General features: G+C 47.4%; 2 protein-coding genes across 23 annotated transcripts in view; both read left to right on the top strand.

The window, feature by feature from the left end:
• Positions 1–30: 30 nt before the first annotated feature.
• Positions 31–9,623, top strand: LOC147007607 (uncharacterized). Of its 7 annotated transcripts, none has more exons than XM_085866730.1 (3): positions 31–1,189; positions 1,246–4,455; positions 4,549–9,623. In XM_085866730.1, the coding sequence occupies exon 3, from the start codon at positions 5,598–5,600 to the stop codon at positions 7,251–7,253; it is 1,656 nt and encodes a 551-aa protein (XP_085722856.1). In that variant the 5' UTR covers positions 31–1,189; positions 1,246–4,455; positions 4,549–5,597; the 3' UTR covers positions 7,254–9,623. The 7 variants fall into 7 exon arrangements, with proteins under 7 accessions (XP_085722856.1, XP_085722859.1, XP_085722854.1 ...); XM_085866733.1 differs by having other exon boundaries at positions 31–1,861; positions 1,918–4,455; XM_085866728.1 differs by having other exon boundaries at positions 31–2,197; positions 2,254–4,455.
• Positions 9,624–13,484: 3,861 nt separating this feature from the next.
• The window catches only part of LOC147007606 (uncharacterized), a 62,184-nt gene continuing 60,139 nt past the window's right edge, over positions 13,485–15,529 (top strand). For 12 of the 16 annotated variants that reach the window (XR_015054062.1, XM_085866754.1, XM_085866760.1 and 9 more), the window contains exons 1-2: positions 13,485–14,394; positions 14,640–14,777. Coding sequence is in view for 11 of the 16 variants with exons in the window: in XM_085866754.1 (XP_085722880.1) it covers positions 14,259–14,394; positions 14,640–14,777 (274 nt within the window). In the remaining 5 variants the exon portion in view is untranslated. Of the gene's footprint in view, positions 14,395–14,638; positions 14,778–15,529 lie in introns of those variants that run through there. The other 4 variants (XM_085866755.1, XM_085866765.1, XM_085866764.1 and 1 more) reach the window with 2 other exon arrangements.

The raw sequence follows: 15,529 nt of genomic DNA, 5'->3' as shown, positions 1-15,529 counted from the left end.
AGTTGCACACCCAGTCAGGGTCCACACTTTTTCAAAATGTTTTCAAAAAGATTTCCAAAAGTAATTTTTTCCCCATTTTTTGCGTGTGTTCAAATTGTTTCGTTTGGTTTTTTCAAATTGTTTGGTTGTGTTTGTTTTGTAAATAGCTTGGATAAATAATTTTTTTCAATCCAAATGTGTCCTGCAACAGCTGTGACTTTTACCTCATTAGCTATGCAGCACGAATCACCTCGGAACCTGATTGGTGGAGCTGTGACTTTTTTCTCATGCGCTCATGCGAGTTTCCGGGGTCGTTCGCGCATGCGCGGAACGAACGAGTTTCTTTGGTCGTTCGCGCATGCGCGGAACGAACGAGTGTCATGGGTCGTTCGCGCATGCGCGGAACGAACGAGTCTCATGGGTCGTTCGCGCATGCGCGGAACCAACGAGTTTCATGGGTCGTTCGCGCATGCGCTCAGTGCGAATCAATGCAGCTCGAATCACCTCGGAACCTGATTGGTGGAGCTGTCACTTTCACCTCATTAGCTATGCAGCTCGAATCACCTCGGAACCTGATTGGTGGAGCTGTCACTTTTACCTCATGCGCTCATGCGAGTTTCGGGGGTCGTTCGCGCATGCGCGGAACGAACGAGTCTCATGGGTCGTTCGCGCATGCGCGGAACGAACGAGTCTCATGGGTCGTTCGCGCATGCGCGGAACGAACGAGTTTCTGGGGTCGTTCGCGCATGCGCGGAACGAACGAGTTTCTTTGGTGTGAATTTTTTTTTGGAAATTTTTTTTTGAATTTTTTTAATCGGGTGTGGGCGTGGTTTCACCGAGCAATGAACGTGTCCAATGGGATTCTTTAAATCGGGTGTGGGCGTGGTTTCACAGAGCAATGAATGTGTCCAATGGGATTCTTGAAATCGGGTGTGGGCGTGGTTTCACGGAGCATTGAACTTGTCCAATGGGACATTTGAAATCGGGTGTGGGCGTGGTTTCACTGAGTAATGAACGTGTCAAATGGAAGATTTGAAATCTGGTGTGGGCGTGGTTTCACAGAGCAATGAACGTGTCCAATGGGATTCTTGAAATCAGGTGTGGGCGTGGTTTCACAGAGCAATGAACTTGTCCAATGGGACATTTGAAATCGGGTGTGGGCGTGGTTTCACTGAGTAATGAACGTGTCAAATGGAAGATTTGAAATCTGGTGTGGGCGTGGTTTCACAGAGCAATGAACGTGTCCAATGGGATTCTTGAAATCAGGTGTGGGCGTGGTTTCACAGAGCAATGAACTTGTCCAATGGGACATTTGAAATCGGGTGTGGGCGTGGTTTCAAAGAGCAATGAACTTGTCCAATGGGAGATTTGAAATCTGGTGTGGGCGTGGTTTCACAGACCAATGAACGTGTCCAATGGGCTTCTTGAAATCAGGTGTGGGCGTGGTTTCACAGAGCAATGAACTTGTCCAATGGGACATTTGAAATCGGGTGTGGGCGTGGTTTCACTGAGTAATGAATGTGTCAAATGGAAGATTTGAAATCTGGTGTGGGCGTGGTTTCACAGAGCAATGAACGTGTCCAATGGGATTCTTGAAATCAGGTGTGGGCGTGGTTTCACAGAGCAATGAACTTGTCCAATGGGACATTTGAAATCTGGTGTGGGCGTGGTTTCACAGAGCAATGAACTTGTCCAATGGGACATTTGAAATCTGGTGTGGGCGTGGTTTCACAGAGCAATGAACGTGTCCAATGGGATTCTTGAAATCAGGTGTGGGCGTGGTTTCACAGAGCAATGAACTTGTCCAATGGGACATTTGAAATCGGGTGTGGGCGTGGTTTCACTGAGTAATGAACGTGTCAAATGGAAGATTTGAAATCTGGTGTGGGCGTGGTTTCACAGAGCAATGAACGTGTCCAATGGGATTCTTGAAATCAGGTGTGGGCGTGGTTTCACAGAGCAATGAACTTGTCCAATGGGACATTTGAAATCGGGTGTGGGCGTGGTTTCACTGAGTAATGAACGTGTCAAATGGAAGATTTGAAATCTGGTGTGGGCGTGGTTTCACAGAGCAATGAACGTGTCCAATGGGATTCTTGAAATCAGGTGTGGGCGTGGTTTCACAGAGCAATGAACTTGTCCAATGGGACATTTGAAATCTGGTGTGGGCGTGGTTTCACAGAGCAATGAACTTGTCCAATGGGACATTTGAAATCGGGTGTGGGCGTGGTTTCACAGAGCAATGAACGTGTCCAATGGGATTCTTGAAATCAGGTGTGGGCGTGGTTTCACAGAGCAATGAACTTGTCCAATGGGACATTTGAAATCGGGTGTGGGCGTGGTTTCACTGAGTAATGAACGTGTCAAATGGAAGATTTGAAATCTGGTGTGGGCGTGGTTTCACAGAGCAATGAACGTGTCCAATGGGATTCTTGAAATCAGGTGTGGGCGTGGTTTCACAGAGCAATGAACTTGTCCAATGGGACATTTGAAATCGGGTGTGGGCGTGGTTTCACAGAGCAATGAACTTGTCCAATGGGACATTTGAAATCGGGTGTGGGCGTGGTTTCACAGAGCAATGAACGTGTCCAATGGGCTTCTTGAAATCAGGTCTGGGCGTGGTTTCACAGAGCAATGAACTTGTCCAATGGGACATTTGAAATCGGGTGTGGGCGTGATTTCACTGAGTAATGAACGTGTCAAATGGAAGATTTGAAATCTGGTGTGGGCGTGGTTTCACAGAGCAATGAACGTGTCCAATGGGATTCTTGAAATCAGGTGTGGGCGTGGTTTCACAGAGCAATGAACTTGTCCAATGGGACATTTGAAATCGGGTGTGGGCGTGGTTTCACTGAGTAATGAACGTGTCAAATGGAAGATTTGAAATCTGGTGTGGGCGTGGTTTCACAGAGCAATGAACGTGTCCAATGGGATTCTTGAAATCAGGTGTGGGCGTGGTTTCACAGAGCAATGAACTTGTCCAATGGGACATTTGAAATCGGGTGTGGGCGTGGTTTCACTGAGTAATGAACGTGTCAAATGGAAGATTTGAAATCTGGTGTGGGCGTGGTTTCACAGAGCAATGAACGTGTCCAATGGGATTCTTGAAATCAGGTGTGGGCGTGGTTTCACAGAGCAATGAACTTGTCCAATGGGACATTTGAAATCGGGTGTGGGCGTGGTTTTACTGAGTAATGAACGTGTCAAATGGAAGATTTGAAATCTGGTGTGGGCGTGGTTTCACAGAGCAATGAACGTGTCCAATGGGATTCTTGAAATCAGGTGTGGGCGTGGTTTCACAGAGCAATGAACTTGTCCAATGGGACATTTGAAATCGGGTGTGGGCGTGGTTTCACTGAGTAATGAACGTGTCAAATGGAAGATTTGAAATCTGGTGTGGGCGTGGTTTCACAGAGCAATGAACGTGTCCAATGGGATTCTTGAAATCAGGTGTGGGCGTGGTTTCACAGAGCAATGAACTTGTCCAATGGGACATTTGAAATCGGGTGTGGGCGTGGTTTCACTGAGTAATGAACGTGTCAAATGGAACATTTGAAATCTGGTGTGGGCGTGGTTTCACAGAGCAATGAACGTGTCCAATGGGATTCTTGAAATCAGGTGTGGGCGTGGTTTCACAGAGCAATGAACTTGTCCAATGGGACATTTGAAATCGGGTGTGGGCGTGGTTTCAAAGAGCAATGAACTTGTCCAATGGGACATTTGAAATCTGGTGTGGGCGTGGTTTCACAGACCAATGAACGTGTCCAAAGGGATTTCTGAAATGGGGTGTGGGCGTGGTTTCAAAGAGTAATGAACGTGTCCAATGGGATATTTGAAATCGGGTGTAGGCGTGGTTTCACAGTGCAATGAGCTTGTCCAATGGGACATTTGAAATCGGGTGTGGGCGTGGTTTCACTGAGTAATGAACGTGTCAAATGGAAGATTTGAAATCTGGTGTGGGCGTGGTTTCACAGAGCAATGAACGTGTCCAATGGGATTCTTGAAATCAGGTGTGGGCGTGGTTTCACAGAGCAATGAACTTGTCCAATGGAATTTTTAAAATCGGGTGTGGGCGTGGTTTCACTGAGTAATGAACGTGTCAAATGGGAGATTTGAAATCTGGTGTGGGCGTGGTTTCACAGAGCAATGAACGTGTCCAATGGGATTCTTGAAATCGGGTGTGGGCGTGGTTTCACTGAGTAATGAACGTGTCCATTTCTTCAAGGGGGAAATGATAATTGTCACGTAATTAGATAGGGATACGGGATAGGGTAAGTGTGTCTGCGTAAACCCCTTTTCGTATTCTCTGGAGGCTTGCCGTGACGTCACAGGACAGTGCTGTGGATGGCTCCGCCCCGTGATCACGATTGGCGGAAGGCGACGGCGGTGGGCCAATAAAACGGCTCGATTGGAATTGACAAGGACGGGAGGATAAAAAGGCTCTGTTCGGGGTCGAAAAGGAGAGGAAGAAGATCGGTACCGAAACAGTTTTTTTGGGGTGGAGGTTGTTGTGCTGGGAGCATGCTTGTTGTTGCGCTGATTCGGCCCTGGTTTCTTCGTGTCTTGTAGCCTTGCTGAGCCTCGTGCCTCACCTTGGTTGGCTCTGGGGTTCTGCTGGCTCGGAGTACGGGGTCGAACGGCGGGCGGACCTGCCTCCCTCTCCTGCTCGCGGTTTGGTGCCGGAGCTGGTTCCCTGGCGGCTGTGAGCGGACTTGGGCCAAGACCAGGAGGTCGACAGCACCACGGTTTCTCCTGCCCCCCCGACGAGAGCAAGGCCAGCTCGTCCAACGCCAATCCAAGGACTGTTGCGTCCACACCACGGTCCAGCCTGACCACCAGGAATAGCTGCGTTTTGTGTGTGTGTCTGTGTGTGTGTGTGTGTGTGTGTGTGTGTACCTGGCACCTTAGAGGGTTTGAGATTTGTCTTTTCCTTGGAATTGTCTGTGTTTTCCCTACGCCCGATCCCACACCATCCCGTCGAATCGCCCTGGATCCCTCTTCTTGCCGAGTCTTGTTATTTTTGGTTAGAGGAATAAACGTTATCAACTCAGTGAAAAGCGACTCGTGCCACCTTCCTCGTCCCGTTTGCGGTAGAGCGATTAGAACCGCCATCTTTGGGTTATAAATAAATAAACCGCCTCCATCGTTTCGGCTCATTCTCCGTTGGCGGGACTGTTCAAGTCCCGTGGACGTCACATTGGTGTCAGGGTGTTGGATGTTCAAACCCCTCTAAATTATATTCGGTATCTGGAGAATATACCAGTACTGAAATCTCGCCACGAATTGGAATATAAAATTACTACAGAAAAGCGCGGGAAAATTTTGGCGGGATTTTTCAAATTAAATTTAATTGGCGGCAGACGGACTTCTGCACCATGGCGGATGTGCAGATGTTTGAGGAGGAAGGCCACGTGTCTGGCAGCGAGTCGGGGGAAGAAGGGAGAGACGGGGGTCGGATTGGAACCTCCCCCATTCCGAGCGTGGACCGTGCTTCATCTCCCGTAACGGGGCCGGCAGCGCCGGAAACCGGTGCGATGACGATCCAGACAATGTTGGAACGTTTAATGGGGGACATGACGGCACAAATAGCAAATCAATTCGTGACACAGAGGGCATAAATGACAGATCAATTGGGGGTAATGGGGGAACAGTTGGGTGCACGGATTGATTTAATGAGGGATGAATTGGGGGAAAAGATGGAGAAAATGAAAACTGAGATGCAGGAGTGTGTGGATGTTCAATTGGGGGAAATACAAAGTAAATTCGAGGATAGATTGGAGGAAACAAAGGTAGAAATTACATTGGAGGGGGAAAATATACGGAAAAAATTGGTAGATAAAATTGATGCAACGAACATTCGGGTTGATAAAGTGGATGAAAGCCTGGAACGTCATCGTGCCTGTGTGGATGCTCGTATGCAGCTGCAAATAGAAGAGTGGGGAGAGCTGAGGAAGCAAGGGATGAATTTGGCGGAGGAGGTAAAAGGATTGGAGGCTCGTTTGGACGAACAAGATAAAATTATGAGCCAAGATGAAGTCTTGGATAAAGGCCTGGTAGAGCCGTCTTTTGTAAGTAGAGTGTCCGGGTTGGTTGAGGAGCAGCTACAAACTCGCGACGGAGCCTTGGAGGAGGTTGTGCAGGCCCAGAAGATCCTGCGGGAAGAGGTGAATCGGTCCATTCAACGTTTGGAACAGGAAGCAAAATTGACCCATGAGACCCTCACCACAAAATATCTTTGGCCACAGTGGGCTCCGAAATTGGATACGCAGCCACAAGGGTGTTTGATCCCTGGGCTGGATTTGGACAAGGGAGAAACTGAGAAGCGGGCCACCGTAAAAGTGATCCCCCTGGTAAATTTTGACGGGTCAGGGAGCCTTGAAGCTTTTCTGACGCAATTTGAGTGTATTTCCCGACTAAACGGGTGGAATGAGCGGGAACGTACAGGGAATTTGGTGGCAACGTTGCGGGGACCAGCCGCAGATGTGTTAAACGTGATCGCAGAGGGGATGTTGACCAGCTCCCACATTTGCGAGGCGTTGAGCCGTCGGTTTGGGTTTGCAGCGAACTGTGATCTGGTGCGGGCCCAGCTCCAGCACCGCAGATTAAAGCCGGGTGAGACAGTGCAGGAGCTGGCACAGGACATTTTCCAATCAGTCAGGATCGCATATCGGGACCTTACAGTGGAGGCATGGGACAGACTGGCACTAGAGAAATGTTTCGCTGCTCTTCCTGACCCTGAGGTCCGAGCGCTAGTGGAGTTACAGGATCCACCCACCGTTCACCGAGCGGCTGAGTGCGCAGCCAGGCTGGCCTCGTGGAGTCGGCCGGGTCGGGTTCCAGAGAGGCCATCGGTGACGATCCGACAGGCGGAGATCCAGGATCAGGGAGGGGGGCTGCGAGAAATTGGCATTACCCAAATATTTCAGGAAATTTGCCAGAAACTGTCAAGTTTGATAAAGGGTAATCCGGTAGTTTGTGCGCCAAAGCGGCAGGGTCCAGCCCAGCCAATAGAGCAATTCGATTATGGCCGAGGGGGTCCGGAACCGGAAGAGACATTTCACCGATACTCACGGGGGCCTTTTATGGGGAGTTTTTTCCGGTGCGGGCGAAGAGGACACATGCAACGATATTGCCGGTACCCGGCGATGGAGAGACCCTCCAATAGACTTTCAAGCCCGGAGAGGATGAATCCTCCTGCTGAACCACCAGGTCTATCTGAGATGCCCTTTCATAGGTCGGGTCCGGAAATCACTGTCGGGGGTCGGGGAGACTAGATCGGGCTGAGCATATAGGGCCATGCTCGGCTGGTGAGATTGTGGCGAAGTGCCTCCTTTGGTAAAAAAAAAAAAGTGAATTGTGGAAAAATTGGCACGGGTTTGTTAGTGCTGCTGGGTTTTAGAGTGACAATAGGGACAATGGGTAATTGGTAACAAAGCGGGCACGAGTGGCTGTCCAATGGCTGGTGCGTGGATCGGGTGAGAAGTGCTGTGTGAGTTGCTTCAAGTTAAGAAGTGAAATGTATGGTGCACACATTGATTTTTATTGGACATGGTGTGGTAACAGGGAAGGTCATGGTCGGTGAAGTGTTAGAAATGCAGGTGTCACATGTAAGGCCAATGGGGTGGGGGAGTCATGTGGGTTTTGTGGGTGGAGATGATGTGCTTGTCCACAGGGATTGCTGAAGCTCACGGTGAGCGGGAATTGCGACCCCCCCTTCAAGGAGATTCACCCCTGGTGGCTAACGGTGACAGTGTCTGGAGGCAACTGGGAGAGGGTCTGATTTGGCGACCAAGGCGGGTAGGACCTTGGCGACCCAGGAAGGCCAGAGGAGCCAGTGAGACCCCTTCCAGTGTGTTGTACGGGGTTAGAGCTGATGGCTACCAGGGGGGGTGGGAATCAAAGGGAGCGGGGCGGAGAAACGTCCGGGTTGGACTAAAGCTTACCTGTGGGCATGGTTGCACCTGAGATGCCCCCATCATCTTGTGGTAACCCACCCCACGGCCATGACGGGGTTCAGCCTGCATCATTAAAATGGGGACCATGACCGAGAAATGTGATGATTACCATGGTGTGAGTGTTGTGAAGATGTGTGAGTCCCACTCGATCCGGCACAACTTGACATGTGCAGCAAGGGCATGATGTCCGCATAATTTTGGGGCAAGCAAATTTGAAAATTGGCTCTCCAGGTAACGCTGGGTCTATTAGCATCCACTGGGGGAGGCGGTCAAGTGTAATATCCCATGAATAGTGTCGTTAAGGCTTAGAGTAGGAATGTAAAGTATAAGTGTTGTGTTTTTGTGGAACCTTTTATTTCCCCTCCCCAGATCACTGGAAGATTGTTGGGCAAGAGCGATGATCCAGAGGATGGAGTGCAACTTCGCTCAGTGCTCTCATGTGATAAAATAAAATAAAAAAATAAAAAAATGAATGATTGTTTCGGCGAGGATAAGGCCATAAGGGGGTAGTACATTAAGCAGGATAGGTAAGTTAGCTGTGACTCGCTGACCATTGCCCCTCCTACTTTATTTCGTTAGGTTAATTAGGTGTGAGTCAGTAAGTGTTAAGGCTGGTACGGTAGCGCCTGTGATATACCTTGCAGGAGCTGCGGTACCAGAGGAGGGGGCAGTGTTACGTTTGAGGGGGGGGTATGCATTCAAAGGGTAATTAGGATGTTTAATTAGGTATGCCATGCTGTTCGAGTTTACCAGGATCTCGATGTAATAAGTAGCAATTCAGTGGTGATAAGTTGTCTAGTAAATGTCCGTTTCTTCAAGGGGGAAATGATAATTGTCACGTAATTAGATAGGGATACGGGATAGGGTAAGTGTGTCTGCGTAAACCCCTTTTAGTATTCTCTGGAGGCTTGCCGTGACGTCACAGGACAGTGCTGCGGATGGCTCCGCCCCGTGATCACGATTGGCGGAAGGCGACGGCGGTGGGCCAATAAAACGGCTCGATTGGAAGTGACGAGGACGGGAGGATAAAAAGGTTCTGTTCGGGGTCGAAAAGGAAGAGGAAGAAGATCGGGACAGAAAACTGTTTTCGTGGAGGCTGTTGTGCTGGGAGCGTGCTGTGTTGTTGCGCTGATTCGGCCCTGGTTTCATCGTGTCTTGTAGCCTTGCTGAGCCTCGTGCCTCACCTTGGTTGGCTCTGGGGTTCTGCTGGCTCGGAGTACGGGGTCGAACGGCGGGCGGACCTGCCTCCCTCTCCTGCTCGCGGTTTGGCGCCGGAGCTGGTTCCCTGGCGGCTGTGAGCGGACTTGGGCCGAGACCAGGAGGTCGACAGCACCACGGTTTCTCCTGCCCCCCCTGACGAGAGCAAGGCCAGTTCGTCCGACGCCAATCGAAGGACTGTTGCGTCCACACCACGGTCCAGCCTGACCACCAGGAATAGCTACGTTTTGTGTGTGTGTGTGTGTGTGTGTGTGTGTGTGTGTGTGTGTGTGTGTGTGTGTGTGTACCTGGCGCCTTAGAGGGTTTGAGATTTGTATATTCATTGGAATTGTCTGTGTTTTCCCCACGCCCGAACCCACACCACCATCCCGTCGAATCGCCCCGGATCCCTCTTCTTGCCGAGTCTTGTTATTTCTGGTTAGAGGAATAAACGTTATCAACTCAGTGAAAAGCGACTCGTGCCACCTTCCTCGTCCCGTTTGCGGTGGAGCGATTAGAACCGCCACCTTTGGGTGATAAAGACATAAACCGCCTCCATCGTTTCGGCTCATTCTACGTTGGCGGGACTGTTTTAGTCCCGTGGACGTCACAATACGCTTCTGCTTGCTGGAGAAGACAGATGGTCACAAACGTGCTTTCAATTTATGACCCACAGACACACCCACCCACAACTTTTAAAGATGAGAGAAAGAGAGAGGCAGAGAGAGAGAGAGAGAGAGAGAGAGAGAGAGAGAGAGAGAGAGAGAGAGAGAGAGAGAGAGAGAGAGAGAGGGAGAGAGAGAGAGAGAGAGAGAGAGAGAGAGAGAGAGAGAGAGAGAGAGAGAGAGAGAGAGAGAGAGAGAGAGAGAGAGAGAGAGAGAGAGAGAGAGAGAGAGAGAGAGAGAGAGATATCAGAATGTCAGCAGAATTCCTGTGGGATAACACGCATGCTCCATCGGTTTAATACAACACAAATCCTCAAAAAAATAAAAAATAATCAAGACACAAACTTTATTGATCCAAACAAGATCAAGATCCAAACACGTACTTCTCTATATATTATTGTCTCTAATCTTCAACAGAGATGTTGAGGCTCAGAGACAATGCCTTCAGAAGGGATTCACACACCTCCACTTTTGTCACATTTTGGTGCGTTCCAACCTGAATTTAAAATGGATGAAATTAAAAATTTTTTTTGTCACCAATCGACACAAAATACCCCACAATGACAAAGAGAAAACATGTTTTCAGAAATTCTTACAAATTAATTCCAAATGAAATGCAGAAATGTCTTGCGTCAACAAGTATTCAACCCCCTGAGTCAATACTTTGTAGAAGCGCCTTTGGCAGCGATTACAGCTTCGACTCTTCTTGGGGATGTCTGTATCAGCTTTACATATCTGGATTTGGGGATTTTCTCCCATTCTTCCTTGCAGGTTTTCTCAACCTCTGTCAAGTTGGATAAGGAGTATCAGTGAACAGCAATCTTCAAGTCTTTCCATAGATTCTCAACGGGATTTAGGTCTGGCCTTTGACTGGGCCACTCAAGAACTTTCACGTTCTTGTTCTGAATCCATTCCAATGTTGTTTTGGCTGCATCCTTGGGGTCATTGTCCTGTTGGATATAAATCTTCCACATGATCAAAGGTCTTTTGCACTCTGAAGCAGGTTCTCCCCAAGGATTTGCCTGTATTTGACTCCATTCATTGTTCCCTCTATCCTAACGAGTCTCCCAGTCCTTGCCACTTAAAAGCATCAACATAGTATGATGCTGTCACCACCATGCTTCACGGTTGTGAGTTTGGTCATTAGCTTTGCTCGGTTTCCTCCAGACATAGCGCTTTGCATTCAGGCCAGAGTTCAATTTTCGTCTCATCAGACTGTAGTCTTTTGCCTCATGCTCTCAGAGTCTTTCACCCACCTTTTTGCAAACTTCAGGTGTGCTGTCATGTGCCTTTTTTCTCAGGATTGCCTTGTCTGGCCACTATCTCGTAAAGCCGAGATTTCTGAAGTGCTGCCGAGACTGTTGTCCTTCTGGCAGGTTCTCCCATCTCAGCCAAGGAACAATGTAGTTCTGTTAGAGTGGTCATTGGGTTCTTGGTCACCTCCCTGACTAAGGTCCTTCTTGCCCAGTTGTTCATTTTGCTCAGACAGCCAACTCCAGGAAGAGTCTGGGTTGTTACATATTCTTTCCATTTCCTTATGATGGAGCTCACTGTGCTCTTGGGAATGTCCAACACTCCAGAAATTGTTTTATACCCTTTACCAGATCTATGCCTCCTCACAATTCTATCTCGGAGTTCTATGGACATTTCGTTGGACTTCATGGGAGAATTTCTGCTCTGACATGCACCGTCAACTATGGGACCTCACACAGAAAGGTGTGTTTCTTTATAAATCATGTCCAGTAAATTGATTTGACCACAGGTGGACTCCAATCAAGTTGAAGAGACATTTCAAGGACAATCCAGGGAACTTGGATGCAGCTGAGCTCAATTTGGAGTGTCATAGCAAAGGAGTTCAATCATTATTGACTCAAGACATTTCAGATTTTTATTTTGAATTAATTTGTAAATATTTCTGAAACCATTTTTTCACTTTGTTATCATGGAGTATTTTGTGGAGATTGATGACAAAAAATTTAAATTTAAACGATTTTTAATTAACGTTGAAACACAACAAAATGGGACCAAAGTCGAGGGCTGTGAGTACTTTCTGAAGTGTGCAGGAAAATGATGATGGCAGGAGGAACGAGAACACCACTCAGTAGAGTGCACACCTCTTATATTATGTATCCCACTGATAGGCCGGATCTGTATCCGGGCCTGAACCCAAATCAAATTGGCATGTTCTTGTCACCTATCTGACACATCCACTTAGTTTTGTCATAACCTGTCCACAACGTTTTAAAATATCATGTTATATGTCGTTTTTAGCCCCATCTCTCAATGGTGAAGAATCACTCAGATAATTAAAAAAATATCCTTTCCGGATCCGGATCCGGATCGACACCAAACTAGAATTGATTAGTCCTTATCACACACCCAACCTGTCCACCAAGTTCCGGCTACATGCGTCCATAACCTTATGAGAGATCCTGCTATATATCGATTTTGGCCCGATCTCTCAATGGTAAAGAATCACTTAAAAACATTCAAGTTTCGGGATCCCGATCTTCACCAAAATATAATAATTTCATCCTTGTCACACATCCAACCTCTCCACCAAATTTTCTACAAATCTGTCCACAACCTTTGAGATATCCTGTTCACAGACAGACAAACTGACAAAAACACAGACAGTGGTGAAAACATAACCTCCATTCATCTTCGGTGGCAGAGGTAATAGGAGCACAACAGAGCTGGTGAAATATGTCAAGACCACCAATGCCTCTGGTATAGAGAGAATGTTTTGATGGTTTAAATGAGGGGAATCTTGGAAGCGACAGCAGTTGTGTGGAGTTCGGAGCTCTTTTCATGCCAGATCATTGAAAGCCTTTCATACCATGATACTTGACAAAGGACCTCCCCTTTCTAAGAATCACAAGGCAGCAGTGGGCTTTGGAGGCCAAATCACAGATAGGACGAGTGGTGTGTGTTGGGGTGAGATGGGGTGAGAGGGGAGGTGAGGGGGTCGTATTGTCTTACAGCAAAAAATAACCTTCTGGTGAGTGGAGAGGGCTACAAGGAAGAAAACAGAACCATTCAGCCTTATAAGAGATTGTGGTTCATCCCATGAAGTATCGAAATATTTCAAATTCAACCATTGTCCACGTGTCTGATGTTCAGTGGGATTGCTGTCACGATGGTGTGGCACATGCGTTATGGACCAAAAGGCTTTTTCCTCCTGTCTTGATTTCCTAATGTTACAATATAAACTCAATATGTCTTGTACAATATGAACTGCCGTTCCTCCAAAATAAGTTTCTGCTCCCACTAAGTGACCCAAAAACCAAAGGATTTCCACTGCAAGGCGAACCACCTGGTCGATGAAGAAGTCAAGCTGTGATTCTCCATGATTACATGGTCAAAGTATTCAGTTTGATCTGGAGAGAAGGGCTATTATTAATCATTTAGCAATCAGTCAAATTTCTATATGCATCTTTAAATTCGAAGGAAAGGTTGGGAGGATACTCGAGAAGTATGCACACTTCCCTCCAAGCTGTTTTGCTTTTCGTGCTCACCCGCCATTTTGAGCTCACCCTCCATTTCAAGCTCATCCGCCATTTCAAACTCGTCCGTCATTTCATTTCAAGCTCGCCCACCATTTCAAGCTCGTCCGCCATTTTGAGCTCGTCCGGCATTTCAAACTCATCCGTCATTTTATTTCGAGCTCGTCCGCCATTTCGAGCACGTCCGCCATTTTGAGGTCGTCCGCCATTTCGAGCTCGTCCGCCTTTTCATGCCCATCCGCCATTTCGTGCCCGTCGCCATTTCGAGCTTGTCCGCCATAACAGAGACAGGTGATCATCCTTTCTTATGGAAAGGACATTCCAGGCACTCACCCGAAGGGACAGTCTCAGGTGAACCCAAGGAGACCGTCTGGTGTTCGAAACCCGAGCACCACTCGGACACACGTGACGGTAATCTGACCCGGGAAGGTTTCCCCGTGGTTTTCCTCCTATCATCATGAATGGGGGTCCCGAAGGTTCCTGAATTAACTTTTTCCTCAAAAATTGATGGAATCAATCGGAACTTGCACAGACACAATGTCGGGGTTCCCTCATTAATCCCTGAAAGTTTCAGCTTCCTCGGTCAAATCCTCCCTGAGGAGTAGGTGATACCTACCCACCTACATACCCACATACCCATATATAACTCCGTTATGGAGGGAAGATTGTCGATAAATACAAAAACAGAAAATATGGAACGTTCATTCGTATCCAGGGAATAATCATCGACGAACTCGGACTCGATTTTCCACTTTCACATCACAATCTGAAACACAAACAATCCGTTAAAACGAAACGTTCAATCTTTGTATTTATTTCAAATCATGGACACGTGATGTGGCGGGAACCAATCAGACACCGCGATCTCGCGGTTCGCTTTTTCCCCAAACAGCTCGCGCTCTTCACTCGGTTACCACAGCGTACCGTCCTCCACACGACACGACGTGCGGTCCACCATGACCCGAGATCTCAGAGCGAACACCTCGGGATCCACGAGTGGCTCCGATGGAGGATACGTGGTCGGTCCGGGAGGTTCTCCAGAAGACCGCGGGTCCATGTTCGCTTTACCCGAGTACAAGGGGTCCAGACCCGGTGCGTGACGTTCACTCCGTACCGATAACTTGTGTTTCCCGTGCTGATCCGTGCTATGTACTAACACAGGAACTCATTGATTTAGTGAATGTCACGATGTCTGGAGCGGAGCCGAAATTGAATTGTGAATGGAAATCCCATCCATGACATGTTACCCTCCCTCTTGTACATGTATGACATCATTTTATACCTCATTACTTCATTCATCATTCGATTCTTCTTTAATCTCATTTACAACAAATCAGATGAAGATTTACTTGTGATTATGGGCCTCTGCACCGGGAAACAATGGCCTGTTCTTGAGGACTGCAGTGGCATCTTTAACGTCCTCGAGGAATCACTGGATGAGAAGAGAAGAGGCTTACCTTTGCTTTCAGAGGAAGGTATGCTCACTGATGCAACACCTTTCCTGTGCATCACCACGTCGGGAGTTTTTAGCTCGTCTTGAGCTATAAACCTTATTGAAGATTGAAGGTTGAACCTTTTAAAAAGGTTGAAGAACAACCTTATTATAGGCCAAATTATGTTGAATATTCTATTTAAAGATGTGAAGGGTGAACTTAGTTACCAATAAACCAGTCGGCTGTTTGTAAAGCAGAGTTGGTGAGAGTTTACCAGGAATCTAATTAATTCTGCTCGATGGATGGAAGTTGCAAGTTCAAGGTCAAAGTTTGACCCAAAATCATTTTTCACGAAATTTTAACCTGAAGCTGGGACCTCGACCTTTGACCTGCTGTAAGAACTGTTATGAAACCATTGTCACGGGATAGGTATGTTTGTACCGACTCTGTTGATCTGTTTTGGTAAAATATCATAAAAAGTATACCTGGTGTTAGTATACAGCACAACATGGTGGAATTTAACACAGAAAATTGGATGAAAACACAAACAGCAACATTGGGAAGAAAATATAACAGAAAAAAGGATGACGGATCCGGTTTGAAAAACTTATCTTTAATTCAGGTGGAAAGAGCAGTTGGTGATTCAACCAACATGTGGATGGAGCAATCTGGAACTCTGCTTTTCACAGCTTACATTTTTTAATAAACTAACTCAGCATTTTTAAATCCCATTATTATAGCAGATTTACCTGGAATCTTACTGATTCAATGTGTTGTGAAAATTTGGAATTCAA

The sequence above is a fragment of the Eptatretus burgeri genome, unplaced genomic scaffold (assembly GCF_056783735.1).
Source record: "Eptatretus burgeri isolate ZD-2024b unplaced genomic scaffold, Ebu_testis_v1 Ebu_testis_scaffold_72, whole genome shotgun sequence".
NCBI classification, from domain to species: domain Eukaryota; kingdom Metazoa; phylum Chordata; class Myxini; order Myxiniformes; family Myxinidae; genus Eptatretus; species Eptatretus burgeri.
The sequence above is the reverse complement of the archived record's forward strand: the minus strand, read 5'-3'. Positions and strand labels throughout refer to the sequence as shown.